Consider the following 24,419-nt stretch of genomic DNA (forward strand, 5'->3'; position numbering starts at 1 on the left):
CAGTTTTTTTAAAAACTTAATTCCGATTCATGTTTCTCTAGGGGGAAACCTATAGTTTATTTCCCACATGTGTGGAAACCAGCAAATTCAAGATGGCATAAAAAGTAAATCTATCACACACTTGCTGAGTGATGTTTTATTCTTTTATGTTTAGGAAATTTCCTCTTCCCTCCCAGATAAAGAGTGTCTAGTAATATCAAAGTTTGTTGGCCGGTGTGGTGGCTCATGCTTGTAATCCCAATAGTTTGAGACTATCCCTGGCATTATAGTGAGATTCTGTCTCTACAAAAAGTAAAAAATAAATAAATAAAATTAGCCAAGGGTGGTGGTGTGCACCTGTAGTCCCAGCTAGTCAGAAGGCTGAGGTATGAGTATCACTTGAACCCAGGAGATGGAGGTTACAGTGGACTTTGGTAGCACCACTGCACTCCTGCACTCCAGCACTCCAGCCTGGGTGTTAGAGCAAGACTCCATCTCTCTCTATCTTTCCCCCTCTCTCTCTCTCTCTCTCTCTCTATACATATATATATATATATATATATATATATATATATATATATATATTATATACTTTTACTTATGAGTATTCTTGTCCTCAGTGGTTATATATACATATACCACTGAGGACAAGAATACTCATACGTAAAAGTATATAACATATATATAGAGAGAGAAAGAATATTTATATTTTGGGATTGTTTTATATATATATATATATATATATATATATATATATATATGTTATATATGTTATATATATACACGACTGAGAAGAATACACATAAGTAAAATTATGTAACAATCCCAGAATATAAATGAGGACAATAAAGTTAGCTAACAATCAGTGGTTCTTTGATATATGTCAAGCACATATTCTAATCACTTTGCATGTTTTATATCATTTAATTCTTACAAAATGCCATGAGGTAAGTACTATTAGTGGGTCACCCAAGAGAGATTGAAACTAACACACAGAGTAGTTTCTAAACCTAAGATCAACAACTAATATACTGCTAAAGTGAGATTCAAACCCAATCCATCTGGCTCCAGAGCTCAAGATGTTTCTACCCTTCCAGAAAGATTTTTTGGACAGTTTTTACTTTAAAGGATATAATTCTGAAATGGATTCAAAAGGATATTGACACAGCTAGTTATAAGGTGAAAAAGTTAGAGTTTCTTCCTTCCAGATAACATAATTGATAACACATTTACCATTCATGTTTAACATTTTGAAATGGGAGTTGAAGAGTTTTATCACATTTATGTAAAGATTCATGTTTGAATAAACATGTATGATCCAATTATTGGATCTTATGGTTCCCTTCTTCAAGAATTCTAGATTCTGATCCCATGTGAGCTGTTGATTCACTTTTCAACCCCTGGCAAGACCTTGCACCTCCATAATCCCAGCTGGAAAATTAGGTAAAATAAAAACATGACCTCATTAAGAAACAGATGCTTCATCTGAGCAGTGCTTTCCCAAGTAAACACATTACAGAGCTTCTTGTGACATTTTTTTAGGATGTGGTACTGTGTCGCCTTGACCATTGGTCAGTTTGGGATCAGGAGACAAGAGCCTGAAATTCTGTTTAATTTGCAGACCAAAGTTTAAAAAAACAACCAATTTCCTTCCTGAGGTTAATGTTATAAGTCAGCCCTGGTTGTACAGTAATACCTGAGTTGAATAAGAAGCTGAACCAACAGTTTCCTTTTATGCAATGTGTCTTCATCTAGCTGCACATTATCACAGATTTTCTAACACCATATTCTCTTGTGAATTTAAGAAAGCAAGGTGTTGTTTAAATCTGTACTGGGAATATCAAAGATAAAATTTATTTTGTAAAATGTTATCCCTTTGCCAATTCAAAAAGAGGATTTTCATGCCAGAAAAGTTGTTTTGCTATTTCTGAGCTAACAATGTAACTCAAACTCTCAGCCCTATAGACTTTTTTCTGACATAATTTATCATTATACTTATTTTCTTAGATTAATTCAAATAAACTCTTTTCTGATGTTACTTGCTGACAGACACTCAGCATGATTGTTGTATTTAAGATATGATTTAACATCTATTAAGAATGGATCAACAATGTCTAACACAATTTACACCTTAGTTTTTACTAATTATTTCAAGCAGTAAAATACAGTTCTGGCTGGGCACAGTGGTTCATGCTTGTAATCCCAGAACTCTGGGAGGCTAAGGTGGGTGGATCAACTGAGGTCAGGAGTTCAAGACCAGCCCAGCCAACATGATGAAATCCTGTCTCTACTAAAAATACAAAAAATTATCCGGGTGTGGTGGTGGGTGCCTGTAATGCCAGTTTCTCAGGAGGCTGAGGCAGGAGAATTGCTTGAACCTGGGAGGCAGAGATTGCAGTGAGCTGAGATCTTGCCATTGCACTCCAGCCTGGGGAACAAGAAACTCCGTCTCAAAAAAAAAGAAAAGAAATACAATTCTGAGGTATTTACCACTTGGAAAATACTCATGGATTAGACAGGTGCATTATTCTCTGAATTTCATGCTGGCTTCTGTCTCCCCTTTTCCAGTGAAAATCTTATTTAACATATAAATACAGAGGCAGCTAACAAGTACAGCTATTACACAAATGTGCTTGGTCCTTAATTGCCTCAGGATTTTAGGTAACAAGCTTCCAATTACATCATCAAGTATTAAAGATAGCTGAGAAAGATACTATTATAAACAAAATTGCTCAAGCAAACTGCTTTTAGATCTTTTGGATGTCTGCTGATTATAGGTAGTCTTAAACACAAATATTAATTCTTCCCTAAAGCAAGACCTTACTACCTCTGCTTTAAATCCTGACAGCAGATAGTTACCTCTAAATCCACCTCTGCCTTTTCACATCCTATTTTACTGAGGGAGTTTTCTCAAATCTCTGTCAAAATGGCTTTGAGTCTTCCCCACCCTTCTCTTGCAACACTGACTCTCCAAAAAGAAATCTTTCTCCTTCCAAGGGTAAGGATTGCCATTCTATATGGATTTCTGGATTCCATCCCCCTGTCTCCGCTAAAACCTCACCCTCAACTAACTCTGTTGCTCTGTATTGCTCCAAAAACTCACCATAAGGGCCAGGCGCGGTGGCTCAAGCCTGTAATCCCAGCACTTTGGGAGGCCGAGGTGGGCGGATCACAAGGTCAAGAGATCGAGACCATCCTGGTCAACATGGTGAAACCCCGTCTCTACTAAAAATACAAAAAATTAGCTGGGCATGGTGGCGCGTGCCTGTAATCCCAGCTACTCAGGAGGCTGAGGCAGGAGAATTGCCTGAGCCCAGGAGGCGGAGGTTGCGGTGAGCCGAGATCGCGCCATTGCACTCCAGCCTGGGTAACAAGAGCGAAACTCCGACTCACAAAAAAAAAAAGAAAAAAAAAAACTCATCATAAAATACAATTTGATGTAAACAACACATTAATTTTGGCATTGTACACATTTTCTCTACATTGTTTTATATTCTTCATGTGCTGTTTTACTCCCTGGGACAGGGTTATCTAATCCTATCTGCTGCTAATACTTCTGAGGTCTGCTTGTCCAAGAAATTCTTCATCTATAAACTACACCGTTCATTTTAAACATCTCTGTGAATGATTTATGAACAAATTCTTTCTGAAAAGGCAGATGTTTTCAAAGCTATTAGCTTTTCCAATTCCCCTTCACAATCCCTACTTGAAATAAACAGTTGTCTGCTGTGACATTGTATTTTAAATTCCCAGGATACTGGATTTTCTCTGGTGGCTAGCTTTCAGTATCATAGTATACTGTCTTTACGGTGAGCACTCCTTTAAAAGTGCTTATACTTTTGTAGACTTTTGCTATTTCAAGGCTAATTTCAACTAAGAGTCAATGTCTTAGCATAATTGCTTGGGGGCTCGAATTAGAAAATACCACTCCTTTTGCTGTTTACAGCCTTTAGAATGTGTGTCACGTCTTTCCTGAAGAGCATCCAAACATCCCTCACATTGATCTTCCCTTTCATATCCTGTCCAGCTCCTGAAGGGAAGTCACGTGGGTCTCTCACCCTGCCCCGGTTCCAGCTACTCTGGAACTGGCTGCCTGTTACTGTGGGTGCTTAAGTGTTCCTCACATTGCCCAGGACTCTCACTGCCTATGAGACAGCATGCTCCTCCCAGACAGCTGTCAGGCTTTCTTCATGGAGGATGGAATGTTCATTCACCCTCCAAAGAGTTGATCTCTTTCAGTTGGCTCTAAGCAGTCTGTTTCTGCCTGACTTTTAGAGATCTTACAAAATTCCTATCCCCTTGCTGAGGTGAAACTAAGATTTGTTCATGCTTCAATGGCAGTCTTTTCCAGTGGAATTTCTTCTGTTCATCTTCAGTGGCAATTAAGCTATGGTGGAAAATGAATAAATTTGGGGAGCATAAAAGTCATAATAGTATATTAAATAGCATTCCAAAAGATTCAGAAATGATGCCAAAATATTTAAAAATTAAATTGACTTGCTTGCACAATTGAAACCTTTAAAATTACATGCTTCACCTCTCTGTTTGAAAGAAAAAATTGAGGTACTTTCTCAGACCCCTCAAAATGAATTTGGTGTCTGCTCTGTGGCCTATATTTTAAATCAGAATTCTAAAATCTACCCTCCAGATGAAGTGAAAATTTCTTGATATAATAACAAAAAAATGGAAAGTGCTCTGTATTTATATATATTTGGAGGAAAAAAAACGATTACTCCATTAAATAAATATAAATATCCTATGAAGTAGATTGCAAAGGTCACGTTTGTTAAGTATAAAACCTGGATTCAAATACATATTATGTTGCAGAGGTCACTTGGGGATACTTTTCTTCTCTCTCTTCTATGTCAGAGGAAAAAACTCAAGTGTGAAATTTCTACACATGTCCCTCAGAGTTAGTTGAGAAATCTTCTATCTTGGAAAAGTTCAGGGAGTGCAGAGTGCATTATCAACATGTATTTCATGTACTAAGTAATTTTAAGTCATTTGAAATAGTACATGAATAAAAGATTGTTTTTATTTCTGTAAGCAATGAGTTCCTTGAAAAACTCAACTAACCACTCAAAACTCGGATGAGTCCTTGCTAACTTCCTTTGCATGTTAATTAGGACATACTTTATACATAGACTATCATGCACGTTTATGCTACTGACCAAACAAAATGTTAAGTGGTGGTGGGAGGACTTCCCAGAGAAAACTTGTTAGCCTAGTAAATATTGTTGAAGTAAATATCTGAATAAATGACATAAAAATGTGGAGACTTGGAAGGTCACTGAGCCCTAGCCACTTAATTTCAAACATAACAGCAGTCAGTTACTCAGTGGACAGTTTTGTTATGAGGTGTTGGTGATTTAACAAGTTGGCCCAAAATAGTCAGAATCTAAAGTGAAAGATTTCATCTCTGTTGGGTTTTATTGGTGCACACTAGACTCTTTTGCTAGGATGGCCGAAGTTTTCTGCATTTGGTATTCAAGAACCCAAGGAGAATGTAGTCATCTGTTTGCTATAGTGTTTTCTACATTCGTTTCAGTGGTTTGTGTATGATTCTAGAAAGCTTTGTTAAAAACACTACTAGGATGATTTGCTGTCTATTTTTTAGAATTTATAACTGCCCAAACTACTGTCCTAGATGTTTTAAATAGCATTTTAAGTTTGTTGGGGGAATATCATTTTATCCTTAGACTGTATGAAAATTGATCTTATATAATAAAAAGCAATTTACTTGGATTATAAGAATGAGATTATGGGCTCTGTGAAACAATATCTAGCTTGACTGGGATTGCAGAGAACATTGTTGATAGGCTTAAGCACAAATATCACCTGGCTGAGTGGTTTTGAACAGTCACAACAATCACTTGGGAAACCAAGGTGTTTTCTCTTCAAGCTCTCGAACTCCATGTTACTGGTATTTTAGACGTTTTAAAATGTAAATGGGTGTTTTGTCAAAATGAGCTATATGTTTGTGAGAATAGGAAACATTCATAACTCAGTAAATCACTAAAAGAAATGAACAGATGAAGCAAGCTTAGTTTTGCATGAAACTGGAAAGTTCCTCATTTCACTTCTCTGCTTTGTCTCCCCTAGTCCTCCTTTGTATTAGCCACCTATTTATTTGACTAATAAGATAAGTCACTGACATTCAAAAACCATCTATTAATTGTTTGCAACTTGCACAGCACTAAGTTCGGTACAGAGGCTTCAACAGTATATGGAAGCAAGTAAACTTCGATCTCATGGGGCCTGATCAGAGGAGGCAGAAAATCAGACAATCAAAATGATATGTGGTGAGGGCTATGACATAATCCCACAATTGTCTCGCAAATGCTAGATTCTAAATAAGGCTTTGTTTCCACATGTCATTAAGCATATGTGATCCAGATGAATTATGGGAACATCTACTCTTTAGTTTTTCAGTTTCCATCGAAATGTTCACCCAAAGTAATTGCTGTACTAACTACATGAAACTTTATTTCCCTGGAGGTTCAGTCTTCAGGTGAGAAGTCAGTTAAAGTGAACTCATCTACAACTGGGGGGAAAAAATCAAGCCCTAGCATAATTATCATGGAAAAATAGAAATACACAGTCATGGATTATTTATACTTCCTCTGTTCTCTCCCTTAGGACATCTACTTGGCCTCTCCCATGACGATTCCAAATTCTGTGAAGAGACCTTTGGTTCCACAGAAGATAAGCGCTTAATGTCTTCCATCCTTACCAGCATTGATGCATCTAAGCCCTGGTCCAAATGCACTTCAGCCACCATCACAGAATTCCTGGATGATGGCCATGGTATGTATCATTAAGGACAACACGGGTTGAAAAACAAAATTTGGGATTCTTAGGAGTTTGACTTCATTATATCCTGAAAATATTCATCTTGCCCTCTAAGACAATAGTTGTTTGGATAGTGTCAGAAGAAAGACCAAGGAAATTGATCGTATGTGGGAATGTGCTGCCAACATCCTTGGTGGCATTTTAGCTATGGTATTTTGGCTTTTGAATTGAAAAAGTTCAAAGGAGAAGCAGTGTGGAAGACCACACAGAACGCCTCACTAGTGCCCTGAAAGCCTGGCTTTTATTCCTTCTTTCACCACTAGCTTCCTGTGAGAACTTTGGCAGACATCTTGGTTTTCCTTGCTATTAATATGACCTGCAGAAGTATTTGTTACAGGCCTATTATAGGGGTGCGGTTAAGGTGCAGGTGACAATTCTACTGGATTCTTTTTATGGCAACCTAAAGCCAGAAGAGGAAGCTTTCTAGATTTGCACTGACTAGAAGCATTTGGTTTCATCCTGATAGCAGATTCTCCTGAAAGTGGAGTAGAAACTACAGAACAGAAATAGAAAAGAATCTGAATGATGGGAAAACACTTGAAGAACTTCAAAAGAAAATCTTTGGCTTCATCCTTTAAATACAGTTCAAGAGAACAGTGTACTTTATTAAATTCTGTAAGACTAGGATTAGTGCTGTAAATTATATGAACATACTGAGGAAGTTACAATTTTTAGAAATAATAAATCCCGACCCCTAAGTAATCTTGGAAACAAGCTGTTGCAAATTTCCTAGCATTCTTTAGTACTTTAAAATAATAAAAACACAGGAGGGTAGATGCATTGGCCTTGGAAAGAATCTTCAGAGATCATGTAGCCAAAATTTCCTCTTTTATAGAAATGGACATATTCTCATTTCTTGTACGTTCTCTTCAGATTCATCTTTCTAAAACTAGCAGTTAAATGAAATATGACAGAAATTATTAATCATAACAATTTTCTATAAAATTATCTAATGATGTATGGTTCAAAGTTGAATAAAGAGTATCTATGAAAACTGTCTTTTTCCAAGTTCCACAAAGCTTATGATTTAATATTCCCCTAATTTTTAGTATGTTGTCTTTTTTGAACTGTGGCTACATAATACCAGAACAAATAGCAAATTCAAATTATTTCAGACACAAATAAATTCGGCTGCACAGTTCTCTGATACCACGGAGCCAAAATCTGTTCATTAACTCATTTTTAACTACGTTAGTGGTGAACAGGTAAGGCTTTAGCTGCCTGTTACTACATATTTATATGTCTCATTTCCAGCTTGGTTTAAAATATATCTCACTACAAAAAAAAAAGGTTCTTTTTTAGTTGAAAGACTATGTCAATAATTTAAAGACTTGGAAACAACACTAAGAATTAATGTATGAAGCTTTCCTTTAGACCAATAATACAATGGTAATTTTATGTTTAGCTCAGTTTACATTGTGGATTAAATGTGGATAAAGTCCTAAAATGAATATTCCTTATCATCATCCTATCTACATTGATCAGATCAATATCTCATAAAGTCCTTCTTGGGTGGAATCTTAAGTCTCCACTCATAATATTGCTTTTCTGTTTTACTTCTTTTCAGGTTTTCTGAAAATAAAATAACATTAATATTTTATTTCAAAATCACATGTTACACATTCCAAGAAGTTGAGCTAAACCTTGAATCACTAAATGAATGGATTTAGTTGCTAAGGCAGCAAATACTTATGGCTAAAATGGGACCAAATTTTTTTCCCTGTGCAAGTATTAGGTCAGCTAATTACAATGCTGTGGAGAATTTTGTTCCTCATTTTGAAATGATTCATTTATTTCATGTTTATGGAATTTGTGATCTTAATTTCTATGCGGTAAATAATGCTTTTGGCATTGTCTCCATTTTTTTTAATATTAATTCTATATTTTAAAAAGTCCATGCTCTGAATTTTTAAAGATTTTGTAACAAGTTTACATATTTTTATATCTGTTTCTGTTCCAAAGAACTCATGATAGAAAACAACTAAGAAAATAATTTTAATAGAAATGGATCTTATTCATTTGTACTAATAAAAAAGTATATGAATTTCTCATATGTATATGAAATAAATAAATTCAATTATTACTAAAATTCCTTTAACAGAAGATGCTTATAGTTTACTTATTTACTTTATTTCATCCAATCTAGACTTTTTCACTTTTGAATATGTTGGTTTGGTTAGGCAGTCTTTTGTTTCAATAAAAATCCTATTTTTATCAGTAGCTTATAATATGAATAAAGTAAGTTCGGAATAACAGAAAACAAAGAAAAAATGTGGCACAATGACAAAGCTCAGTTATGTCTTACTTCCTTTCAAAAGAGCATACTCAGATACAGAATTGAAACAGTTGTACCCCCTATAGTGCTATTACTTAAAGATGAATTGAAATAACTTAATAACTTTTAAGTTGTAACCAAAAAGCTGACTTAAGTCAATGTAAGTGACAGTGTGGCCAAAGCAACTACTAAACTCACTGTAGAGATTATTGAGATTTTAACATTTCAGCCACAGAGCATGGGAGAGAAGAAGACAGTCAAAGCCCAAGATGATAGAATAACAAACAGATGTGTCTTTGTTAGAAGTCGAAATGATATCAGAAAACTATATTATAAAACCTTTTAACTTTACTCATAGGAAGCTACACAGGCTTCTACTCAGAGCCCATTTATTCAGATTTTACAGTTCTACCATTTTTCTGTTTTAATTTTCTAAGCCACTCAACATTTTAAGCAATAAAATAGTCACAAGTAGTGAGAATGCAGACTTTAGACAGGTAATCTGAGAGCAAGAAATGATATTATTTGACAATAAGAGAAGAGCTGTAAATAGCAGCTGTAAAACATGAAAGGCACAGTGGTCTGGTACCATTTTCTAAAGGTCAAAAACCCTGTCTCACCAGCACGGTCCCTCAAGTCAGTGCTATATTTCAGCGCGATACAATAATTGACACACACAAAAAAATGATTTTCAGTTATTTAGGAAAGTTAAACTGTGACTACTATAAAGGCAGAAAAGCAATTGCTAGTTTTAAGCAGGTAATCTCGTAACACATATACCATTTTTCAATGGTACCTAAAAAGTACATTATAAATGAGAAATCCATTAAGTCTAATATCTCATCCCTCCTCCTCTCACCTCCAAATACTGGAGAAATGAGATCAGAGAGTAAAATTAAATTCAAAGCATTTGATTTATTTTCAAAATTATTAGCTATAAGTAGCTGGACATTTGTAGCACTTTTCCACTGCCAAATTTAAATTCATTAGTACTGAGTGTTTCCTGATTTAGTTCCAACAAGAAATATGCAGCAGTTAGGTTATGGTTGAAAAACCAGTGTGTTCAATCTAAAGTCACTGTGTCTGCAGATCTGTGATTCAGAAAAGGAGAAGTCATGTCTCATAGAACCGCCCCCCCCGCACCTTCTCCCAACCTTGGCCAAGATAGTTGTAGACATTCTGCAGTGTTTTTACAAGCTAGCTCTAGGCAAGCTGGCTAGGAGTATGAGCCTCAAAAATAAAGGTAAGCACTGGCAAAGAAATTGTGCAGTGAAAGCAGGTTATTGAATTTCCTTTCTCAAACGCTTCCTAAACTTGAGTCCAAAAAAAGATAGCTGTGTCTGCTGTGTTCCTGAGTTCACAGTGCCAGATGATGAGAAAGGCCACCACTTAGGTAGATACAGCTCAAGAACACTCACAACACAGGTTGCTAAGGAAAATCTATAGATGGTTTTGAACATTTGACGTGTAATATAAAGAGAAGTTTATAGCTACTTACTGAACACAGAACTTTGCACATAAAATGATATTGGAAAACCAGTTCTCTGTATCTTTTGTTAAGTATAGACCGTAAAGCTGGCCAGGAGAATTTAACATCAGCTGTTAAGGTGGTGTTAATAAAATTCAAAGCCAACAGTGTTAATAAAATTCAAAGCCAACACTATGGTTGCATCTTGATTTTCATAATAAATATGCTCTTTAATAGAGTGTGCAAATAAGACATATAGTTTAAGGCCACAATGACTGACTTACTTCATTTATTTATATATTTATTTATTTTTGAGACAGAATTTCACTCTTCTTGCCCAGGCTGGAGTGCAATGGCACTATCTTGGCTCATCACAACCTCCACCTCCCGGGTTCAAGTGATTCTCCTGCCTGTTTCTGAGTAGCCAGGATTATAGGCATGCACCATGATGCCTGGCTAATATTGTATTTTTAATAGAGATGGGGTATCTCCATGTTGGTCAGGCTGGACTTGAACTCCCAATCTCAGGGGATCCACCTGCCTTAGCATCCCAAGGTGCTTGGATTACAGGAGTGACTTATATTTTTAAAAACATTCCTTTCTCCTTTGTCATAGAGAACCTTTAACTTAATTTCTTTGCCATTACATCTGCTAAACAGTGTACTTAATGCACCCAGACCCCTTGAGTTGCTTTTGGACAAAAAAATGTCTGTCTTTTTGAAGTGTCCTTGTTCATTCATCTATCACTGGGCCCAAAATGAATGATCAAAGAGCAGACAAATGCACCCATTTTTCTTTTAACATTAGACATTCAAGTAAAGACCTAAAAGCAGAGGGGCAAGGGCAGCAAGATGAAGAGAGGAAGCAAACGGTGATTGTAAGCAGTGGCCTTAGGCTTCTTTGGATGAGGTTCATTAGGAACATTAACTGTTTTCTCCTAGATCATGAATATTTGGGTCAATGCTTAATTTCATACCTGAGCATTGAAAAGGAAGAAAAGACAGAAATAGCTTTAGTGCTAGAAATAGGAAATAAAATATTGAAAATAAAGAACAATAACTTTGAGCCTGGGCGTGGTGGCTCACGCCCTGTAATCCCAGCACTTTGGGAGGCCAAGGTGGGCAGATCACCTGAGGTCAGGAGTTTGAGACCAGCCTGGCCAACATGGCAAACCCTGTCTCTACTAAAAATACAAAAATTATCTGGGCATGGTGTCTTGTGCCTGTAGTCCCAGCTACTCAGGAGGCTGAGGCAGGAGAATCACTGGAACTCGGGAGGTAGAGGTTGCAGTGAGCGGAGATCATGCCACTGCACTGCAGCCTGCTGGGCAACAGAGCTAGACTCCATCTCAAAAAAGCAAAAAGGAAAACAAAAAGAACAATAACTTTGATAATTTTGATTAATCATTAATATGAGAGACAAATAGTACTATAAGTCAGATATATAAAACTAGAGGTTTTTCTGTTCCATTTCCTGGAGGCATGACATTCCTTCCATCGTCTATTAGTGGACTTCTGCCACCATGGAGAGACTGACACATTTTCTTACAGTTTCGCCTCAAATCACAGCATCTCACTTTTTAATTTTTTGTCTTCTTTTAACCATTTGGTTCAACGTGAATGGTAAAAACATGTATGCAATATACACACATTAGTATTGACTTTCTTTTCTTTTCCTTTCTTTTTTTTGAGATGGAGCTTTGTTCTTTGTCCCCCAGGCTGGTGTGTAATGGCTTGACCTCAGCTCACTGCAACCTCTGCCTCACAGGTTTAAGCAATTCTGCCTCAGCCTCCCGAGTAGCTGGGATTGCAGGTGCCCACCACAATAGCAAGCTAATTTTTGTATTTTTAGTAGAGATGAGGTTTCACCATGTTGGTCAGGCTGGTTGTGAACTCCTGACCTCTGGTGATCCACCCACCTTGGCTTCCTTATAGTGCTGGGATTGCAGGCGTGAGCCACCACACCTGGTCTTTCTTTTATAATCTATCCATTTATACATATACAATGTTAAAACAAAATTTAAAAAGGAAGAAGGAAGGAAAGGAGAGAGAGTGAGGGAGAAAGAAACTTGCCAATTTGTGGAACAGAACAAACACAAAATCTTGGCAGCAAGGCCCAGATCAAATTTCAGACTACGGTGAATTGAAAAATACGTGAAGTAGATGTGAAGAAGTGATTGAGAATAAAAGTGAAACAGATTAAGAAAAGAATCAGCAGTAGGTTGGATGCCTCCAGACCTGAACATTAGAAATGATACCGAAAGGTTGACCCGTTTCCCCTTATGCCCCTCCCCCAAACTGTATACATTTTTTAAAAATAGAAAATGTATATCCAATCTCTTATGACTTAGATTTTAGATATTTTATACTATGAGATTCAGACTTAGGCTCATATTGATTTGTGTTATTGTTTCATGGCATCAGTCTAACATTTGGTAGAGATGCTTGTACCTATTTTGTTGCAAAAGTACGTAATTCAATGTAAAAATGAAATAATATATACTTTGGCATAAACAGAAATGGATGCAGCTACAAATCCTAGTACTGAGAATGCTGGAGTAACACAGCAATTGCAATTCTGAAATAAATTACTTTAAGCAAGAAAAGGTCATCTCCATATGTATTGCCTCTAAGGGAACATTATAGAGCTGATATATCTTATTTTTAATAGAAAGTAAATGTGTTATTTATTTTTAAAACTTGTACTTCTAAATTAAGGTTTGTAAAGAGATGCCACATCTTGAAGTCTCTTTGTTGGAAGCCGATTTCAAATTGTTTGCATTATGCATTTTTTTTTCACTTGTCATCTGCTAGTAAGGCAGAACAGGTGTCAGTGACTGTGTATGCATAGTCAGGTGGCAAGTTATTTTGGCTCCAGAAAAATGAGGTAGACCCATGTCACGTGCGTGCATACATAGTAAAGACTTCCTAGCTAATATTTAGTTACCCAGTCTTATGGTCTGTGCTTTTTAGTAAAATAAAAAAGAAGTTTATTAAAACAGCACTTTTGAAGATTTGGAAAACATTCTTGCAGACTCAGAGATTTATTGACAGTCTTCTAACATCAGCAATCTGCCAAGCAACCCCTGGTTTACATAGTACTCCTTTTTTTTTATTCTGGAATGAAGATGTTTTTCATGGAATTCTGAAGCCCTAATCACATTCTATCTTATAAACAAAGCCTAGTGAGCTTTTACTATCATTCTTTCCTATTGACTTGATGTTGATGTTTTTCTTTTAACTTGATGTTTTCCACCCAGAGTTCTCTTTGGCTGGATACTTATTTTTAATGCTTTTTCTGGCTTGCCTTAAGAAGCTTTACCTCTTCAAACATTCCGGCTCAGAAGTTAAATAGGAACTTTGCTCTTTATGCATTTTCATGTAATGCCCCCAGCATAGATTGACAAATTCTAAGATATTCACTTGGAAGAAATTTGAATGTACTCCTTAAAAATTTACAGTATACTTAAAATGTGCTGAATATTCTATTTCTCAGTGGAACATAAGAATTTGAATATGACTGTTTTTGTTGAATAAAAAGAACAACTAAGACATCTAAAAGGCTGTTAAATATTCCATTATTTTGTATTTTTCTGGTCACCCTTAATTCTCTGTTAGCTAATTTCACATTTACAGTAACATAGTGAGAAGAGAAACATTATGCGGATCTTGAAAATAAATTATGGAGAGGTTAGCTAACTTAGCCAGGAGCACTCAACCATTTAGTATTTCACCAGAGTAAGACTTCAGATTGGGTGTTTCTTCCATTAAGCTCAATATCCACCGTTTAAAGGATCCTTACACATGGTTGCCCTTCAGCAATACAATCAGGCAGCTACTCACATGCTAACAGAAGCCATATGGTATCTGAAGAGGAGGGCAGGCTCTGAGCATAAAACCATAACAGCTGTGTGACCTTAGGTAACTGGTCTACTGGTCTACCTCTTTTGTGCCTCAGTTTTCTTATCTGTGGGATAAATAAAATGCGTACTAGAATCTGCCTGATGGGGTTGTGGTGGTGAACATTAAATAAGCTAATACATGTAAAGAACAGAGAATAGTGTGTGTAACTAATATTTGTTATTTTTATTGCTATGGTAATCATTGGGTAAATTCTAAAATCAAGTAAACAGAAAAATACAGAAACAGATGGGCAATGCTTATGCACGTGTGTGACAAAAGAAAATTAATGATGTTAACTCACTGGACAGGGACTCTTAGGGAAGCTTTTATGGGGAGGGAAAAGAGAGAGCAAAGCACATTTAATGTTCTGGAATCTCATTGCCCATGTTTCAGCTTCTATAGAATTCCCATCTCACCCCCTTTGCCTATATACCTTTGTATATGATGCAGTGAGACACGTACATGGTTTTAGTAGGTACACTCAAATGCCCAACAAACACCAATTCTATTAAATAGACACAAAGAGGAAAAGAATATAGAGACTAGACTAATCCTAAATTATCAAAGATTTTTTTTTCTTTTTTCACTGCTCCTTTGTTCAAATCTTGATAGCTTTTTATTAAAATTTTTATCAGTCTGGGAGAAACACTTTATCTCCTTGACTTAACTGGAAGGCCTTGAGGGGTAGATCTGAGTCATTTTTCAGTATTTCCAATGCCTGGTGTGTTTTCTAGAACATTGTAGGTGCTGAGCAAATGCTTGTCGAATGTGCAAGAATGAATGAGGAGCCAGCCTGGCTATTATTTATGGAATTAGTGGAAAGGAGACATGTGATAGGCACAAGGGGAAGGGGTGAGTTAGAAATGGAGAATGGATTATACAAAGAGAGTGCCAAGGACAAACTCTGTTTCTCAAAGTGGTAAAGGCTTCGTTACCATTATCACTATTATAGTTATTACTAAAATGCATCATCCAATTTCCTCTAGGCCTATCCCAATTTTGTTCAGTGCCTTAGCACAATGGCTAAGTTCACAACTAATCATTAAAAAACCATTTTATTTCATCACACCCCTGCCAACCCCATTGTTACAGACACTCCGGAGCCTATCACTCCTGAGAACCCTGGAGGGTATCATGGGCCCAGTGAGGTGCCCGGCCTTGTCCCCACGGAGTCCCTCTCCAGAGCATTACACTGTGGATTTGGGGGTGCCTCATGCTTCGACAGCAGCCGGGACATTTTGTTTTCAGATCCATGATTTTAGCGGTTTGAAACCTAAATACAGAGCAGTGGTCAATCTCAGTTATTCTTGTAGGTAACTGTTTGCTGGATCTACCACGAAAGCAGATCCTGGGTCCCGAAGAACTCCCGGGACAGACCTACGATGCCGCCCAGCAGTGCAACCTGACCTTCGGGCCCGAGTACTCGGTGTGTCCAGGCATGGATGTCTGTGCTCGCCTGTGGTGTGCCGTGGTGCGCCAGGGCCAGATGGTCTGTCTGACCAAGAAGCTGCCTGCTGTGGAAGGGACTCCTTGTGGAAAGGGGAGAATCTGCTTGCAGGGCAAGTGTGTGGACAAAACCAAGAAAAAGTATTACTCAGTAAGTGATTTTCTCATCAGCCAATGCCTGGAGACCCAAGAAGTGAAATGCATTCTTGTGATGGGTATGGGCACGGTCCTCAGAAGTCTTTATTTTCTAATTGAAAAGCTTTTCCTGGATGAGGGCAGTGGCTCATGCCTGTAATCCCAGCACTTTCGGAGGCCGAGGCAGGCGGATCACAAGGTCAGGAGTTCGAGACCAGCCTGGACAACATGGTGAAACCTTGTCTCTACTAAAAAACTACAAAAATTAGGCGGGCATGGTGGTGCATGCCTGTAATCCTAGCCACTCAGGAGGCTGAGGCTTGAGAATTGCTTAAATCCAGGGGTCGGAGGTTGCAGTGAGCAGAGATGATGCCATTGCACTCCAGCCGGGGCAACAAGAGCAAAACTCGGTCTCCAAAAAAAAAAAAAAAAAAAAAAAAAAAAAGAAAGAAAAGAAATAATAAATGAAATAAGAAATAAGAAATGAAAAACTTTTCCTTTTGAGATCTATTTACACCTGCTTCTTTCACCTGCAGTGGCCATTCCCAGTGATCAAATACTGGGGAAAATGCATATACTAGGGATTTCTTTACAGATCACATCTTTTAACAAACATTTGTGTAGTTGAGATTCTGTCCAGTTGAGACCCCATGTAGGTCCCTATTAATTGCTTTTGAGAAGTTTACTTTCCAACTTGTCTTGCTAACATTATCAGAATATAAATATTTAAATTCAGTAAGAAGGTCATAACGGAGCTGACACATGTGGTCCTTGTACATATTTGGTGAGCTCCAAATGTCACTTTCTTACCCTGACAATAAGTTAATCTAAATTTAGGAGCTAAAGTAACTTATGACTGCTCCAGGGAAACACCTCTGCCACCATATACACAGTCCAACTTCAGGTCAGCGACTGCCCTATTAATTTTCAAGGCCTGAGTAAAATATGTGCTCCCTCTCAACCCACAAGATTTGCAAAGTTCCTGAAAGGATTATATGTGCTCATTGCCTGCCTCTTTCAGGGTATCACCCAACCATGCAACGTCAGACAGCCTGACTGAGTCAGTCAGAGGCGGTACATATAACCTCTCAGCAAAGCAGTTGATCATATTCTTCCTGTCGGAATCTCTGAGCTCCCTCCCAGAATGTGTCCAGAGAAATAGACTTGGGCTCTTTTTTTTTAAGGGGTGTGTCTGCATGCATGGCCTGAGTGTACTTCAGAATCTGTCACATCTAATTATGAATTAAGCCAAATTGGGTCTATCAGATACATTTATGTACGTCATAGAGTCTGTCACAGACAGAATGTGGGATATCAACAGAGGGACTGCAGAGTTTTACTGCTTAACAGAGAAAGAGATGCAAACACAGTTAAATAATGCCCAGTGTCATGTAGATCCTTCAGCATTGTATGTTTCAATAAAGATCCAAGATCAGAGTGGACAAAAAGTTACAATGGTTCAGTGATTTTAACAGAGATGGACCATATCAGAAGACATAATTTAAAATGACCCATAGAAACCAGGAGGTAATCTTTGTGGTGTGCTCAGTACTTAGAATGACGCTTTCAGATCCTCTAGCACTGGAGTGGGAAGGGTGGAGAAGATAAACTGCTTAGAATTGGGAATGTGTTGCATTTCCAAAGCATGATCCTGTTAAATTCAGTGAAAATATAACTGTATCTGTGACAGAGCTTCCACTCTGTCATTAAATGCAAGTGATTTCCAAATGCACATTTTGAATGTTTTTCTCTCATCTGAGTTAAAATACCTTCTATTTTCTATTTCAGACATCAAGCCATGGCAACTGGGGATCTTGGGGATCCTGGGGCCAGTGTTCTCGCTCATGTGGGGGAGGAGTGCAGTTTGCCTATCGTCACTGCAATAACCCTGCTCCCAGAAATAACGGACGTTACTGCACAGGCAAGAGGGCCATCTACCGCTCCTGCAGTTTCACACCCTGCCCACCCAATGGTACGCTGCCCCCAAGTGCCGGCAACCAACACATGCTATGTGTCATTTGTATTCTAGCAATAATAAATAGGGGAAGCTAGGAAACTAACATTAATCTTATACTACAGAATTCCACCCATATGCAGATCAAGTACAAACACGTGATTTCTAAGTTATTATTATAAGCAATAGAGTATTCAGAGATGGAATAAATAATTACCATTTGAACTCTATGTCTAGGTAAAATCCATCAGCATTGGTGAGTAAAGACTGGGGGGGGAAAAAAAGCACAATGTTTGCATCTTTCCCTTGTAATTAACTAATTTAAACACACAAGAATATATCTAGGTTGCAGAACCTATAAGGTAATACTGGAACATGTTTGTTTTCCAGGTAAATCATTTCGTCATGAACAGTGTGAGGCCAAAAATGGCTATCAGTCGGATGCAAAGGGAGTCAAAACTTTTGTGGAGTGGGTTCCCAAATACGCAGGCGTCCTGCCAGGGGATGTGTGTAAGCTGACATGCAGAGCCAAGGGCACTGGCTATTATGTGGTGTTTTCTCCAAAGGTAACTACACACCAACTGTTCAGAAGCAGTAGGCGTGCTGGTGGAAATTATTTGGTTGAAGGAAGCCTGCAGATGCCAAGTGTAAACAGTTATTAGTTTGGGGTCAGTTAGACTTTTGAAGGTTTTTATTTTCATCTCTATAACTTCTATATTTTCAAGCTTTATACAATGAATAAAAATTATTTCATAAATAGAACAAGTAAATGTTTTAAAAGCTATATTTAAAAGGTGGAACTCCCTGTCAACAAAGGCAAAGTGTGACCTTAACTTTAAAGTAACCATGAAAACAACTAGTATTTCCTAAGCACCAATCTCCTAAAGGAGATTGTAAGGCAAGAAAACTTTCTCTGTTTTTCTATTATTTACTTAAGAATTCCTTTGATGAGCCATGAGGATGGGTTTCAAGATCATATACCTCTGACTCAGGGTTTTGAATAAGTCTTGAACCCTTAATATGAATCAATGTCCCTCTAGTTATCTATGTTATAATATTTGTGTATGAAATATGCCTTATTTTTGCAGGTGAGTGCTTTCTAAATCTATAGCAGAGTTTTATTCTTATGGTCAGGATTATACAGCAATTTATAAATTTGTAAATAGTTGCTACATTTAAAGTCACTTCTGAAACTTGGTCTTCAGAGATTTATAGCATGTTATTGAGAAACAAGCTAGTGTCCAACTTATATAATTTTTTAAATATCATGGTTTTATTAGAAAATAATACATTTTTATTTAAAAGTACTACACAGAAATAAAAACATGAAAATACCACCATCTACAGAGCTATTAACCTGATGAAGTATATTCTACTTCAATTCACACACACACACGCACATGCATAAGAAGAGTTTTCTATGTACATAAATATAAAATGTATAGGCTTATTTATATATATGTGTGAGTATATATATATATATGTATATATATATATATACTCACATGCACAAGCCACAATCTATAGACACACTGTTTTATAACTAGCTTTTTACCTCTACACTAATCCCTTTATTAAAAATATATACAGTCTCTTCCAGAATTATGTTCCTCTAACTTCCCCAGACTCCTTTTTCTATACTAATTTGGTTGTCTCTATTTCAGTGTCTGACAGTTCAACACATAGTAGGGAATGCTCTCCAACCATGACATAGCTTTGAATGTCAAGTTTAGATTTTCAAATTTGTCATTATAATAACAATTATGCAACAAAGAAGGATCTTTGCGTTCTCAAGCCTGCTCATATTCACTTTTATACAGAAATGATAATCCAAAACACTAAGTGAAAAGATTACTTCTATAACTGTAAAAAGTCACGATTGAACCCTGAGAATGTAGTATAAATACAAAAACGTAGATGAGTACTTCGTGTCTCCTAACACAGTCAGAGGTAAGCTCAAGAGAATATGTGTAACCTAGGCTTATCCGAGAATGCTTTCTGCCAATATGTCAAGGATTTTTCAGTTAGATACTTCTGGAAACTATGTTTTTTGGCTTTTATTCTTAATGTATTGTCTATGCCAATCAAACTCAGAAAATCACAAATAAGAACTTACTAGTTGACCAAAAGAGCAAATACTGACACACCCATTTCCCACTGCTAATGTGTTTGCATGATTCAGGTGATCGATGGAACTGAATGTAGGCCATACAGTAATTCTGTCTGTGTCCGGGGGAAGTGTGTGAGAACTGGTTGTGACGGCATCATCGGCTCAAAGCTGCAGTATGACAAGTGCGGAGTATGTGGAGGAGACAACTCCAGCTGTACAAAGATTGTTGGAACCTTTACTAAGAAAAGGTAATATGATAGAACCTTTGCCTTCATATGAATTGAACAAAGCTTTAGATTCTTGCAAAATTGATAAAGAGGGACTCATATTACATCTTGAGTTATCTATAGGAGGAGGTCTAAGGTGGCTCTGGTAACACATTTTGAATATGAGAAGGAAGAGAGAGGATATGACTAAAATTCTGGTTGCTCAGGGAAAACTTATGGTGCTTCTGGAAGCAGATAAACTGCAGTAGCCATGGGAGTCAATAGCTTGCAGAATCAGAAAATTGAAAAGAAAAAGTGGGTGACATTCTACTTGAGTGCTATCTTGCAGTTCTATTGTTACTCCTAAAACAATTTAGGGAAGATTGGCTGGTTTCTATCTCAACTATATTTTTCAAAACAAATTCTCCGTATACTGTGTTTTTTTTTTTTAAGAAAACATTTCTCCTTGCAAAATGTAAGTTCACTGCAGTGGTGTGAGCAATAATCCTATTTGATAGTGAAGTATCCTGGTTTATATCCACTCTCTAAACAAATATATACAGCAATGTCTGTCTCCTGCTTCCTCTTGTGGTACTAGATTATACTTTAAATATTTAAGTTTGTAAAGTACCAATTTCTAGCATAAAATATGCTATCAGGTAGGATGGCTGAGTTGGCTAGAATCTGATAAAATACAGGCTTGCTTCTCCTCTTCTCCAAATCACTCTTAGGCTGAGTGGTATTCATTGTATGTATCTGTGTTGTCTGTAACTTGAAAGTAACATATAAACCAAATTAACAATAGGATTTGTTAAAATAATTAAACATGTTAATGTAAAAAAAACTATAAGTTATCTCTGATGTGATTTGAAAATATATGGCTGAAAAATTTATTTTGAGTTAAAATATGCATTACTAATTCTGTTTGCTAAAGAAATGACAATTATTCACCTAATTGTGTTAGACCTTCTATGTCAAAAACCCTGCATATACAATTATATCCTACATTTTTATATGTTTAAAAGGTATAAAACACCTTAGAGATGGATGACCACTTCAACTTGTTGTTTTAAAAATAAGATGGACTGAAAATTTAGGAGTCAGCCAATCCTCCATGGCTGATGAAAGCCAGAGAAGAGCAGACACCATAACTGAAACCCTAGACTGTGCAGGTCATTTTGAGAAAAAAAAAAAAAAGAAGAAAGGAAAGAGAAAGAAAGAAGGGAAGAAATAAAGAACAGAGAGAGAGAGAGAGAAAGAAAGAAAGAAAAAGAAATAAAGAAGAAAAGAGAGAGGGAGGGAGGGGAAGATAAGGAGAGAGAGAATTCAGGAATCATATTAGAAACAAAAATATTTTTAAAAAGCAATACCTTATATACGATATGGTATATTTTCTCTCCTATATAAAGTTATAAATCCCCTTCCAAAATGCTAAATTTAGCATTTTAAGTGTTTTTGTGTTGACAACTAATATCTGCACATTTTATCACAAGAAAAGATGAAGAAATTCATTATAGCAACAAGTGGTGTGCAATGTAATCACTTGCAAATTGGTTTGACCAAAATTATATTATGGTACAAATGACCTGTTTGAGTCATTAAAATTAATTACCTATGGAGGCCATAGTAACTTCTATGATTTATAAAAAAAGAACATTGATCTCAGGCTGGAATATTTGTAATCAAGCTTTGGCTGATTCCTTGGCCATGTGATCCTTGAATTGTTACCTAATTTCTTTCCCATGAGATTTACTCAAAAGCAAAGTGGAAAAAAAAAAAAAGTAAAGTGGAAATACTAGTAATTATTATCATACAGTTAATAAAACTGTTGTGAAGATGAAATGGGTTAATACATATTAAAATATTTCATCAAGTTTAAGCCTATTCATAATATGACCCTAATCTTAACTCGCCCCTCCCTCAGTTTTCCTCATCTTAGTAAATGGCAACTCAGTCTTTCCACTATTTAAGCCCAAACTTTGGAGTCATAGTTCACATCTCATTTTCTCTCACACTCCACATCCATCCATCAGCAGATCCTGTCAGTTCTATTTCCACATCTCCAGCATCCAGGTGCCCCTCACCACCGTCACCACTCCCACTGCAATCCAAGTGTTATTCAGATCTTGCCTAGACTAAGACTGTAGTCTTCTCGCTGGCCTCTGGACCCTTTGCCTCTCAATCTCATCTTACCAAGCAAGAGAAGCCATGGCTATTACCTAAATCAGATCATTGCATTCCTTTGATCAATACCCTCCAATGGCTTCCATCTTACTTAGAGTCAATGCCCAAGACTGTATTGTAATCTCCAAGTGCTGAAAGATCTAACTAACCCCTTCCCTCCTCTGTGTCTTTTCTACACTGTCCCTTTCTCTTGCTCTGCTCTGACCACAATGGACTTTCTGGTACCTCAAAAACATGACACCAGGTATGTGAAGGCTATTTCCTCTGCCTGGAACACTTTCCGCTATTAGTAAGCAATACACCTTCCAGATTCTCTTTAGGTCTCTGTCAAATGTCACCTTCCCAGATAGCGGCTATCACAAATGAACAAGATACCTCCTCCATTCCCACCATTACTGTCTAACTTCTTACTCTGTTTCTTCACAACTCTTATCAGTTGATATCACCACATACTTTGTTTGCTGGGAGTTGACTAAAACATCCCCTTCCCGGACAACATGCTTGAATGTAAATGAATGTATTTCTTCATGACAGATATTGTTCTTAGCACTGTGCAGATAGCCCTGAACAAACCAAGATTCCATTGCCCTGCCAGCCATACTTTATCAGAGTTATATGAAAATCACATGCATTTATCGTAGTCAGGGAAGCTGGTCAGTGTCTGGAGTGTAAATGATACCAATCAGGGTGTAAAGAAAAGGAATAAGGAATACCAAGAGAATCATCTTTACTAAGGCACTAAAAAAATCAGGGCACGAATACTCAGGCTTACCAGTGCTTGTGAAACTCAGTTTGAATACCTGCAGCAATACTGCCCATCACACTGATTCTCATCAAGATGAGACAAGCTTTAAGGAACAAGGATAAACACCAAAAAAAGGTTTCCTTATCCTTTATCCTTTATTTTTCTTACTGTTTACTGGTCATCATTTAAACTCTGGACATACCCAGAATTTAATTTCATTTAACTGCTGTAACATGACTGGCAGGGTTCAGGGTTTTATGCCTTGGGACAGAGTGAAAAAGAGCACTAATTGGGAGTCAGGAAGCTGGCTTTTTTTTCTTTTTTTCTTTCTTTTTTGACAGAGTCTCATTCTGTTGTCCAGGCTGGAGTGCAGCGGCATGATCTTGACTGACTACAACCTCCACCTCCCAGGTTCAAGTGATTCTCATGCCTCAGCCTCTGAAATAGCTGGGATTTAAGGCATGGGCCACCACGCCCAGATACTTTTTGTATTTTTAGTAGAGAAGGAGTTTCACCATGTTTGCCAGGCTGGTCTCAAACTCCTGTCCTCAGGTGATGCCCCTGCCTTGGCCTCCCAAAGTGCTGGGATTACAGGTGTGAGCCACTGCGCCCAGCTGAGCCTGGTGTTTAACCCTAACACTGCCACTAACTAGTTCTGCAGTGAACTTGTTCAAATACTTTCATATATCCCCATTTCATACCCTTTCTGTGTAAGATGATATATTTATCTCCAACATCGCCTCCTTTAAGATAGAGTTTCATTCTGTTACTCAGGCTGGAGTGCAGTGGTGCAATCGTAGCTCACTGCAGCCTCAAAGACCTGGGTTAAAGTGATTCTCCCACCTCAGCCCTCACAGTAGCTAGGAGCATAGACATGTGCTACCATCCCCGGCTATCTTTTTCATTTTTTGTAGAGACAAGGTCTTCCCTATATTGCACAGGCGTTCTTGAACTCTTGGCCTCAAGGAATTCTCCAACATCCTTTTGACTTTGAAGCCACCATAGTTTCATGGATTCTTTATTAATATTAGGTACTACAAAAAACATCTGTAACAAAGTCTGATCTGTAATGTACTACAAAAATGAAAATAATGAATAGAATTATACAGAATAAGCAATGCCCTGCGTATTGCATCTCTATCTTCAACACTGTAGGAAGCTTT

General features: G+C 37.2%; 1 protein-coding gene across 1 annotated transcript in view; it reads left to right on the forward strand.

Annotated features, from left to right (window-relative positions):
- ADAMTS5 (ADAM metallopeptidase with thrombospondin type 1 motif 5) overlaps positions 1 to 24,419 on the forward strand; it is a 49,849-nt gene that overhangs the window by 19,055 nt on the left and 6,375 nt on the right. The window contains exons 3-7 of the mRNA XM_003934347.4: positions 6,619 to 6,786; positions 15,790 to 16,073; positions 17,846 to 18,029; positions 18,402 to 18,577; positions 20,194 to 20,369. Of these exons, the coding sequence (XP_003934396.2) occupies positions 6,619 to 6,786; positions 15,790 to 16,073; positions 17,846 to 18,029; positions 18,402 to 18,577; positions 20,194 to 20,369 (988 nt within the window). The remainder of the gene's footprint in view (positions 1 to 6,618; positions 6,787 to 15,789; positions 16,074 to 17,845; positions 18,030 to 18,401; positions 18,578 to 20,193; positions 20,370 to 24,419) is intronic.

This window comes from Saimiri boliviensis, chromosome 18 (assembly GCF_048565385.1).
Source record: "Saimiri boliviensis isolate mSaiBol1 chromosome 18, mSaiBol1.pri, whole genome shotgun sequence".
Classification (NCBI taxonomy): Eukaryota; Metazoa; Chordata; class Mammalia; order Primates; family Cebidae; genus Saimiri; species Saimiri boliviensis.